The sequence below is a fragment of the Moschus berezovskii genome, chromosome 26, assembly GCF_049115385.1.
Source record: "Moschus berezovskii isolate FMDL1 chromosome 26, NW_MosBer_1.0, whole genome shotgun sequence".
Classification (NCBI taxonomy): domain Eukaryota; kingdom Metazoa; phylum Chordata; class Mammalia; order Artiodactyla; family Moschidae; genus Moschus; species Moschus berezovskii.
Genome location: NC_142485.1, coordinates 8508035 through 8520323, shown reverse-complemented (window position 1 = coordinate 8520323; position 12289 = coordinate 8508035). Strand labels below are relative to the sequence as shown.

Here is a 12289-nt window from a genome sequence, read left to right as displayed (position 1 = left end):
AAATGGTGAAAGAAGATCTAAACCCTACATCATATATTTAAAGATGTCCTGAACAGAAAAGCTGGGAAACTATTAAAGCACAGTACTACACTCAACACATACACACACACAATGCAATAATGTTTTCAAGAATTCTGTTATAGGTTCTAGAAAACTCAGGAGTTAAGTGCCTCACTGCAGCCAATGAGGAAGAAAAAAGACAAACCTGTACTCTACTAAGCAGAGAGAACTGAAAACCAACACTGAACAACAGCCTTCTGGGTCAACTACAGTTCCCTACTCCCTGGAGGAAAAGGGAGCCTACAAGATGAGCATGATAATCACCTTACACACATGGACCCCTCTTCTGCACAGAAGGGAAAGGAAGCAGCTGTCTTCTTTCATACACACAACAATTTTAAGTTTTTTAAGGCTGCCTGATTGTCTTTCTACAGCAGTCATCTTCTCCTTTCAAAGTTTTCCAAGAAGCTTAAAACCACCCACTGCACAACTAAATGCTACTCTCCTCTAGTCTCTACGCTTAATTTCAACCCAAACCAAATAGTGCCATATCACTCTACCCAATTATTTTATAAGCAACTGTCCCCAGTCGTAACTTCTTTTTGCCACTCTCCAGTCCATTTGCTAAGTTTTATAACAAAGTAAAAGTAATGCAGAGATGAACTGTTGGTCATAAAAACTGAAAAAGACAAACATGACCTGTTGTCTGTTGCCTTTTCCGTAAAGTCTGTTTCCTCGTATTACAAAATCAGGGCTTCCCTGGGGGCTCAGTGGTAAAGAATCCACTTGCCAATGCAGGAGACGTAGGTTCCATCTCTGGGTTAGGAAGATGTGCTGGAGAAGGAAATGACAACCCACTCCAGTATTCATGCCTGACGAATCTCATGGACAGAGGACCATGGCGGGCTACAGTCCACAGGGGTTGCAAAAGAGTTAAGGCAGAGCAACTGAACAACATTACAAAATCCAGAACCAAAATACTATGGATACATAAGACTATACACTCCTAGGCCAACCATATTTATGGCTTTAATGAAAATTACTTCATTAATTGTTAATATTAGAAAGGCTTGTCCCTCCCTTTCTATCTCAGTCTTAAATGTTTTAAGTTCCAACCAACTACCCAAGTCACTCAATCATCATCCATGACTTTCTGAAAATCAGACTTAACTGCAAGTGAACATCTTTTTCAAAACTCAAGGAGTATTTTATCTCCCAGTTTTAGGGTAGTTTAACATGTTCTCCTCATATTTAGCTAAAACAGAAGAAAACTTTCTAATTCCTCTTCAGTCTCCCCGCCCCACCAAAAAAAAACCTGTTCAACTTTCCAGAGTCTTCAAACACCAAAACAAGCAGATTTATGTATCTGTGGTTTACAAAAAACAACAAAATTCTCTACACCAGGGTTCATCCTATGGTTTCCATCAAAGAAGAAATTTCTAACAATGTTATTTTATACTCTTTCCTCTCTTAAAACTATAAAGCAGAACTACAGCCTAATGAAAAAAGCACAGAACTGAGAAGGGCTTGATCACATCACCCAAATGTGATTAACTTGCTGTATGGCATTAAACAAAACTGGTAAACCTCTCTGGCCCTCAGCTACTCTGTTTGTGAAATAAGATGAGAATCATCCTTATCCAAGATGGCTACTGGCTGCAAGTTTTACAAAATGCAGATGACTGTATTCTTTTTCTTCCTGAGAATTTATCCATACTTTGTAAGCATTATTCAAAATAAAAATAATATACTTTAATAAAAACATATTTAATTAAAAATTAATATAAAACATACAAAATATAAATAAATATAAAATATATCACAGTTGAAAAATACAACTTACTCAACACTATATAGCCAGACTTATTTTTTCACAGCAGGTCCTTTCCTGTAATTGCTAGCAGTTAAAAACTATTTTGACCCAGAATGGCATTCTGCAAATCTAAATGCTACACTCCTGTAATCTCCACGCTTAATTTCAACCCTAAACCAAACAGTGCCATGCTATGAACTGTTTCTTCACCTGTTCCCTAATGAAGCCAAAAGTATTTCTTTGGACTTGAATCCACAGAGTTATGTACAGTGCTGATGAAAGCCATCTGTTGAGAACTTAGACATTTCTGTCAAAGGAAAAACCCAGAAGAATCAACCTAGATTTTCTTGGGAACCAGCTGCAGCTGCTGCTGTTGCTAAGTCGCTTCAGTCGTATCCGACTCTGTGCGACCCCAAAGACGACAGCCCACCAGGTTCCTCTGTCCCTGGGATTCTCCAGGCAAGAACACTCGAGTGGGTTGCCATTTTCTTCTCCACCAGCAGCTGAAGGAGTCCAAATCCTACTCCAGCTGGAGAAGCAGAAGGTGAAGTCACTGCAGGTTTAACTCACCTGCTGCAGACCCTGGGGGTGCCGACTCCACCCCTGAGAAGCCAACCTGAAAACAGCTTTACCAGAATGAGGCTCACAGCTGATTCCCATACGTAACATTCGGTTCTTTAAAAAGTTTCAAATCAGAGCATAAAAAGTATTATCATTATAAGTTTAAAAAACATTTCTCAGTTCACCAGAAAAAAAAAATTTTTAACTCTAGTTTAACCAGCAAACTTGGCACCCAGATTCAGTCCTTTCACACAGCTAAGAACCAGGTCAGCGTAATTATACTTTCACCGGTATTCTAAATATCAAGAGAAAAAAAATATCTGTGAAGGAGAGTCTTACAGCTGCAAGAGACCTGGAATGATACAATTTTTTTTCTGGATTCATTACACAGTTTCTGTTATCTATCTGCTTCATAGTATTAACAGTAAATACAACGTAAAAAAGTGCTAGCCCATGTGCCTGGATGAAGTGAATAAGAGACTGGCAGAAGAATAAGAAAAAAGATAATACATTTGGCACACATTTACCTTCCATTTGGTGTTTTATGAGATGCCATAATGAAAATTTGTATTATTAAATAGCTATTATATAAATATACTATGCCTATAAAACTTAACCATGTAAAGTTCTTCTGAGACTTCAAGAGGAAAGTACATGTTGAAGCACTCAGAACAGTGTCCAACACGTGGTTAGGTCTTAACAAATGTTACCTATTAATAGTTTCTATAAGCAACTGCCTCCAGTTCCCTGGCCTCCTGATACAGGGCAAAGAAAGAGGTTAGATCATCTAAGTCTCTTCTCCCAAAGCAATCTGCTGTACTACCTGATGTCTTCCTTAACTTCTTCCATTCATTTCATCAATTTACAAGAAGCTAGCCCAAGAAAGAGCAAAGTGCTAGCAACTGTGACTCAATGGTAAAGAATCTGCCTTTAATGCAGGAGACACAGGTTCGATCCCTGATCCAGGAATATCCCCTGGAGAAGGAAATGGCAACCCACTCCAGTATTCTTGCCTGGAAAATCCTATGGGCAGAGAGGCCTGGCAGGCTACAGTCCATGAAGTCCCAAAGAGTCTGACACGACTTAATGACTCAACAAGTGGCTGAGTATATAAGTTTTGATCAGCAATGACTAAAGCAAAGGTTGTTTTAGTGGTGCAAGTTTTCTCTCAGAGTATATCATGGACTGAAAACAACCAAAGCACACAGAGCTCACAGGCTAACTTGAAGACCAAAAAATATCTGTACAACTGACTGTATTTAAATAAATATTGCATTACAAACATACCTCTGCCTGAGTTATTTTTAATTTTTTTTTAATAAGAACAAGTCTGCTGAGACAAAGTCAATTTATATTAACCAAATTTATATTTAGGGCTTCCCTGGCGGCTCAGATGGTAAAGAATCTGCCTTCAATGCAGGAGACCCAGGTTTGATCCCTGGGTGGGGAAGATCCCCTGGAGAAAGGAATGGCAACCCACTCCAGTATTCTTGCCTGGAGAATTTCATGGAGAGAGGAGCCTGGTGGGCTATAGTCCACCAGGTCACAAAGAGTCCGACATGACTGAGCGACTAACATACACACACACACATTTATATTTAACCCACCTCAACAAATTTTTATTTCTGGCCAGCTTCTCCTCAGGACCCAGGACATTTAAGGGTCATCAAAAAATGGTATAAACAATGATGTAAGAAATGTACAATACTGTAATTACAATTAATGTAATTAACTATAATATAAGAAAATACAATTATTGAGATCAATCAGTTGCAAACTCGGTGACATTACAAAATCTACATTATTCATGTTGCTGTATCCTTGCCATTACTTAAAAAAAAAAAGTCAGCAACATATGGTTAGGATAATTTTCTCTAAAGTAATCCTTCTTCACTTAACGACTGATAGTTGTCATTCCTTCTCCCACAGAATTAGAATTAAAACTTGCACCTTAAAGAGTTTCCCAATAATTATACTATAAAATACACTTGCTTGCGTGCTCTCATAAGGATTTTAAATTGAGAACTTTTTCCACTTTTTACTACTAATTTATGTCATCTCAACTTTTCTGTAGCGTCTACGCTTTCTGGTATTTGCTATGTGTGTGCATGTTTTAAGTAGACAAACATTCTGCCAGGCAGTAAACACACCCCTGAATTTAACAGCATGGATGATTACTATAAAGTACCATAGCAACAAAATATCTGAAAACATTACCAAGCTTACATTTATAAACAATTTTATCAGACCCACTATTATAACACATAAAATGTGAAACAATTTTATGATCAAGGCCATTTCCAAATAGCTAAATCAAAACTCTCATTCTTAACTCTAACTTGAAAATACATTTCCATTCTAATCAGCATCTCTACATCAAAAATCAAAGTTCCTGTCAAAGCCTCATTTATTCTATGCACTTAAAATGCCAAGTTCCAGTTACACAGAATAGTTTGGACTCTACCAAGAGTTTACTGAATTTCAATACAACTTATCTTAGAAGGCTAGCAATTTATCATTTAATATTCTGGCTCCAAGTCACTCAGCTGGGTAATGACCTAAACAATAACGCTGGTTGACAGTATCTTCTCTTTCCTTCCCAACTGGAAAGATTCAGCAAAATATACTTCTGTTCTACAATACTTCACAGATTAACAGTTTCCTCATCTGGCTGATCACCACAGGAGCAGTTTTCTGGATTAGTAATATGGAACATAAGATAAAGATATTCAAGTACATTGTATTCTGTGTGTAAAACGAACCAAGAAATTTGAAATGAAGGTGGAAATTATTCCTGAAAGGGAAATGGATCCTTCCAAGATTCAGTGTCCAAAGTAATTCTTTTAATGGACCATTCAAATCTCAGATAATAATTAGCCTCACTCAGGAAACATCTTATTCTTTCTCAAGAGATTCACAGCACCTAATTGTTACACCAAAAAACAGTGAATGTAAAAACTAAAAGTTATATTTTGTGAAGTAAAACAACAGTGTAAAAAAAGTTATTGCCCATTTCTATGCTGTCTGCTTTAATCCCTATCAGGACTTAAATCATAAATTCATTGTTCGTGATAGGCACCTAAACACTTACTGAATAAATAAAAGTAAGTGAACAAATTTTCTTACAATAATGTCTATTTCGAAAAAAAAAAAGGAAATCTGCAAGCGGAAGTTATTTAAGCCAGTTACACACATCACCTTCACCTATAGCCCATAATTCAAGGGAAAGCAACATTCTGTCCCAAATTCAGTTCAGTTCAGTTCAGTTCAGTCGCTCAGTTGTGTCTGACTCTCTGCGACCCCAGGAATCTCAGCACGCCAGGCCTCCCTGTCCATCACCAACTCCTGGAGTTCACTCAAACTCATGTCTACAGAGTCGGTGATGCCCTCCAGCCATCTCATTCTCGGTCGTCCCCTTCTCCTCCCACTCCCAACCTTTCCCAGCATCAGAGTCTTTTCCAGTGAGTCAACTCGTCGCATGAGGTGGCCAAAGTATTGCAGTTTCAGCTTTAGCATCAGTCCCTCCAATGTCCCAAATTAAAGCACTCTATTATAGCCATGCAACCGACCCCAAACTACAAATCAGAAGACTCCAGGGCCATCTGAAAAGAAAATTAATAAACACAGAAAATAACTTTAAGGGAAAAAAAAGTCACATAGACCAAACTATTTTTTAGTTATGGACCTCAGTTTGTAATAATTTACAAAAATAAATTATTCATAATATTTTACTTCTGCTACATTCTTCCTGCTGGTTTGAAATCAAATTCAGAATCCATTCTATGACAGAGAAGAAAGGGATGCAAACAGTGAAAGGGGAGCTCGGGACACGTCCTCTTCCCTGTGCCTCGCAGTTAACCCCAACAACACTCACAGCTGTGCCCGAGAGCAGTGACGGACGCGACACCAAATGACTCTCGGGGGGCAGCAGGCATCTCTGTGACAAAAACTCTGGAGCCAGGGTGCCCAAGTCCAGAACCTCGCCCTGTCTGTCACCTAATATCTCTGAGACTTGGACAAGTTAATGAAGCTCTTATGCCTCAATTTCTTCACCTGTAAAATAACAGCACCTATCTCATTGAGCTGTATGAGGATCACATGAGTTAACTTATGTGTGGCTGTAAAGTAATGCCTGGCCACAGTATAAACAAATCATTAAGTTAAACAAACTCACCATAAACTACCACACCCTAAAGTTAGCACAGAAATTTCCCTTATAACATGGATAAAACTTCTCAATCACAGTATCTCCAGATTCCCCTGTTTATCAATGTGAAAACACACTTTAGCTCAAGTGTGCTTCACAAAAACTCTCAAAATTTTTTGCACACAGCCATCTCACTTTCAGAGCAAAGCAAAAACCACTCAGTTGCTGAAAAGTTAACATATAGCTCCTTCCAAAAGCTAACATCACAATTTAAAAAAAAATTAAAAGTTAGAGCTGATACAGAAAAATGCAAAGGGGAACTTGGTCAGGCTACTCCACAGTCCCTGCACTTGATCTCTCACCCATAGCCGAGCAGACGGGCAGGCACACTGCAGACACCAGGTAAGGCCACTGCAGCCCCAAGCAGAGAACCCGGGCCCCAGCAGGCGCTCAGTAACTATTTGCTCATTTAATAATCACTTGTACTATCAAATACAACCTGGACAATTTTTTAAAGAACATCCAGGTTCATAACAGCAAGTAATCAATTCCAAATGGGAACCGACTGGACAGTTTTTTAAAAATGAAGAAAGTAGTTAAATACAACAAAAGGAACAAACAATCTGTTCATAGGAGGAATAATTACTTGCCCTGAAGTTTATTGCATTATGATTTTCAATGTGAGCTTTTCATATCTTTGGAGAAAGTCACACAGAAAACTTAACCCCTGAAAATAAGACTCCTATTAAAAAATATATAACAGATCTCATCAACCCTAACTTTGTAGATAACTACCATAAACTGGCTTCCCAATCAGACCAGTACAAATACACAAAAATCTACTCAACAAAACTCAATCTTTCCACAGTCAGGTACTTTGGTTTACAATAGTGTATAATAAATAAGTTATGTAGCCAAAGAGATATTTCTAACCAAAGCAAACCAGCAGACCTCTACTTGATTAAATGTTTTTTTAATGCAAAGGCCTCCAGTCTAGCAGCAAAATAAGGGCTGTTGGACCAGATGGTTCTCAAAAGTACAACTTTAGGGAGACAAGACTCAGTTCCGCCCTACACTGTAATGTATCACCTACCTTTAAAACAGATACGCACACCTGATATCTGATGCGTGGCTGACATTTTTAAAAATGAAAATACCTAAGTCAAGCAAGAGAAATTAGAGCACTCAGGAGTTCTAACAAGAATTTGTAATACCCAATTCACAGATGTGACACTGATTTCATTCTAAACTATAAAGTATTTCCCATTTCCATGCAGTAAACACAGAGATCATTTGATAACAATTGTTGAAATCAATTGTTCTATTTCATTTAACTTCAGTCATGGGATCAAGAAACAATTCATACAATCCTTACAGCACTGAACTGCAGAACCAAGTATTTCAGTTCCTTGTCCACCTTGAATTTTCAGTACACCCTTAATGAACGCTCCGATGGTACAGAACCATGTTATGAATGGGACTACCTATTAATTCAAGACTCCATTAGAATCATTTTAAGGGTAATAACAGTTAAGATAATGCTTCTATTTCAAAGTCCACAGGGAAAACGGAACCCTAAAATAGATCTCTAAAACTTTCATCCAAAAAAACTGTTCATTTTCAATTGCTATTTAAACAAAAATCTACTGGCGGGTTATTAATTGCAAGAATCTAGATCAAACCTCAAATATTTTAAAATACATTTAAAATACATTCAATGTTATTAACTTTAGAATGTTAACAGGCTAGAAATAGCCTCCATGGTCTTCAGCAAAATGAAGATGATGCTACTGGCATTCACTAAGGTGTGCAACAACCTTAAAGTACAACCCCTCCCCACAGAACTACAACTCTGAGCGCCGGAAATAAATTCACAGCTCTCACACCAGGTCAATGTGAAAAGGGGCTACTAACAACTCTCCTGATCCTGAATATCTACTTAAGGGCCAAGGTTAACTGTTAAGAACATACTTTCAGCTGTACAAAGTAACGGCATGAAACACAGCACAGTAAGGTGCCTGTGTGCACCAAGGCGCCCAACTCCCCAGAACTTTAGCAACGTGGACTCCTGTATTCCCGACCCATGCAGCTACATCCGTCATAAGTAATGCTTAGGACTTCATCGCATGCAAAAAAATAACACACGACCAAAAAACTGAATACAAACAACAGAAATAAGAATTGCTAAATCTGCTTTGCCACTGCTTTGGTCAGGATAATCAGTCTCATTCCTGTCTGGTAAGAAAACGAAGAAAGGAAGAAGACAGGATCTGAAGAGTTTCCAGCATTTGGCTGCTCGGCAACTTCAGCAGGAAGGTAGTATAAAAACTTTTACAGAACCGTTTTAAAGTTGCTTGTTACTTTTTAATTCTAAGTATGTTCTTTTCGGTGGAGCAATACTCTACACTTTGAAATCTTAGGCATCAAATATGTCAAAGTATTAGAACAATCACATCTACTGAGTTCTCACACCTAGATTTCACCAATAAAAGCCAGGCAGTGCTTATCCACAAAGGGCCTGAATGCCAAATGTAACCCCCATTGAACATCCTAGAAATGTGGCTCTGTGGCATGTTGTATCCCCAGCTCTGGGAACACTGCTGCGCACGCCCTTCTTACCTTATCCTTTTCATGTGGAAGGAGTGACACTGGAGGTAAAGAAGAAAGAGACTCACAACTCTCTTTCCCATCCACATTGGTTGCTTTAGTGTTGAGCCGATAAAGAGGTCCATCTTTAAGGAGTCTGCCGTGGCCAACGGCGCGTTTAATAGCCAATCGTAACTGCTGGTGAAGGCCAGAGGCAGCACCGCCTCCAAATAATGCAGACACATCCTTCTGACCTTTCAAAAAACGTTCAATGCTTTTCAGAGTTGAGCCGCCAGACTCCGCCAAGCCCTCAACTGCCCTCTTGATCAGTTTATTCCAGTCTACATTTTGCTTATTATCCAATTTTCCATGGTTTCGAGGTTTAGGAAGTGCTATTCGCCCAGGATTATCAGGATCTTTATAGGAATTGAGTCCTTTATTTGAGACCTTCAAAATTGTTCCATCCTTGACACTCAACTCCAGTTGCTCTAAAACAGTTTTACGATCCAAGCCGTGGGATGAAGACACTGCATTGCATATCCTTTCTTCTGAAGGCCGCTGTTTTTGCTTCTTCACTTTTTTGATGGCCTCCAAAATCCACTCCGTGTACAGCGGGTTGGCGAGTTTTACCATGGTGAAGGATTCTGTATATCCATAGAGTCGCTATCCCTTATCCTGATGCTGCGTAAGTTTCACACCACGGAAAACACCATTCCCGGAGGCTGGGAACCAGTTAACCATAGCATACAAGTTTTCTGGCCTCAGTCCTTTCTCCTTTCACAAAACAGATGCCTCCCCACTTTTATTTTAGGAACCAAAACAACCTGTTATCTGAAAAGTCTTCAAACTTCCCAACAAACTTCTCAATAGCACCACATGAGGGTCTCTTCATAAAGGTATAAAAACTCAAGAACATCTCATCCCCAGCAGAAAATCGTGCATCTTATGCCTGAAAAACAATGAAAACAAAGTCAGTTTTCTATCAAGGGCCACTTTATAAATCAGTTATAACTGAAGCTTCTTAGCCTTGAAAGCACTCCAACAGCAAGTGTTCACTGAGCACCTGTAAAAGTGTGAACATGTTTCCATCACTGTTCAAAACAAGCATGTGTGCAAACCACTGGGATAACAAAGAAAAGGAAAAAAAGATGAATGGTGAGGAAACAAGATGAGATGCACTATAAATGACCCCAGGCTCCAACTAACCAGAGGCTGCTGGCTATTCTGCTCCGCACAATCTCCGCTCACCCGCCTATGAACTCAAACTCTTCCTTGACAGCTTTCCCCAACAAACTGATCAGAACTTCAACAAGTTACCTGAATTAGTAGAAAGAATCCTGCAATGAAAGTAAGAGTGAATCTTTCATCTTTCAAAATTCCAGACATTTAGACTGGATGAAAACAGTCAATAAGAAAGGCAAAAAACTACTGAGAAAATGTTTTAACTGTTTCATCTAGTAAAAGAAACAGAATTTACACACAGCACAGTTCATATTTTAAGTATGCTATTACTATATACATTCCAAAATGGAAACAAAATAACAATGAAAATAGTCAAGTGTGAAAAGTGTTTAAAGAATTTTAAAATAAGCCAATTTCATTCAGATTTTAAGACTCACATGCTGTGGTAGCTTCTCCTACTAACATTCAATATATTGGAGAGAGTCCAACAACTGTCAAAATGTTTCCAACCAATAAGAAACCAGAAACGAGAATGGCCCGGAATTTCCTAGGTTCAACGTACACTTATTTACATATCAAATGTACAGTTCAGAGGGGTGAAATATACTGCCCCTGTGTAGTCTAAAGACTAGAAGATCTCATAATGATTCAAAACTGTTGTCCTGAAGTGAACATTAATGAAAAAAAAACCAAACATTATGCATATCATATACATGACGTTGCCACTCCACGATCAAAATCACTAACACTGTCAAACAAAAGAACCCGAAAGATTTGTATCTTTTTAAAAATCACCGAAATAATGAACCCTATAACTCCTTTGCTTCCAAAAACAAACTTAACCTTACCTAAATGCTCCTGAGAACTCTTATTCTGAGGAGCCTTTACAACATAAACAATGTCATAAAGTGGCTCGCACGGCAATCCTTCCTTAAAGAGTGCCACTAAACTCAAAAGAAAAAGTTTAACAAGATGCGAGGAAACCGATAGCACTATTAACTCTGATAAGAAAGAAAAGGCTCGAGTAAACACTCAAACCTAAGGCAAGACTTCATTTTTAAATGAGCTCTGGATGAAAAGCGGGCCCCCCTCCCACCCCGGAGAGAGCTAAGCTACATTTGAGTGAGAAGCGTCTCGAGAAGACAGAAATCATAGTAGCATTAGTCGGAGAAGTTCATGATGGGGAGGGGGGGAGTCTGCGCTGAAAGAAAGGAGCGGTTCCAGCCCGAGTTTCAGCGGCGGGGCCCGTCCCGCAGGGGCTCACCTGCCCCGCAGGTAAGCAGAGAGAATGAATGACAGCCGCTGCCGGCCTCCCGGCTCCGCGCAGGGGCCCCGGGTCTGCGGCGAGCAGAGCGCCCGCAGACTTGCACTCCAACTCGGGGAAACTGCCCCCTCGCGCCCGACGGTCCTCCCGGGCCTCCTTCCCGGCCACCCCCACCCTCCTGCACCCCCCAGACACAGCTTCGCGCTCTCTTTTTTAAAAGAGCGAGAGAAACTTTACAGCAACTTGGCGTTGGCACCAGCCTGCGGCTTGCTTGCACACGCGGGGGGCGGCCCGGCGGCTCCCACCGGACGGGAACGGAACCCGGGGACGAAGTTAACAATGAAATCACGTGAAAGAGTTGCGAGCGGCGCCCGTCTGCGCTGCCGGGCGCCCCGCGGCCGGGCCGGGTCCCGGCGGGAGCGGCGCGGGGCGCGGGGCGGGGCTGGGGGCCCCGCCGGGCAGGTCGGCGCTGACAGGCGCCCGCCGGCCCCCGGCCCCGGGCTGACAGCGCGCGGACCCGCCGCCGCACGTGCGGCCTCCGCGCCCCCCGCGCCGCCGCCTGTCAGCCCGCGCCGCGCGGCTGGGCCGGGGCCGGGGCCGGGCGCGGGCGCCGGGGCCGCGGGCGCCGGACGGTGGGTGCGCCCCGAGGGAGCCCCGGCCGGCCGGCCGCCCGTGCGCCCGCCCGCCAGCCGCGGCCTGGCCGCCGCCCCCTCGCGCCTCCCGCGCGGCGCGGAGC

The 12289-nt window shown here is 41.2% G+C and overlaps 1 protein-coding gene across 2 annotated transcripts in view; it reads right to left on the bottom strand.

Moving 5' to 3' along the window:
* KAT6A (lysine acetyltransferase 6A) overlaps positions 1-12289 on the bottom strand; it is a 101586-nt gene that overhangs the window by 88902 nt on the left and 395 nt on the right. For both annotated transcript variants that reach the window (XM_055416651.2, XM_055416652.2), the window contains exon 2: positions 9141-10056. In XM_055416651.2, the coding sequence (XP_055272626.2) occupies positions 9141-9740 (600 nt within the window). In that variant the 5' untranslated portion in view covers positions 9741-10056. The remainder of the gene's footprint in view (positions 1-9140; positions 10057-12289) is intronic.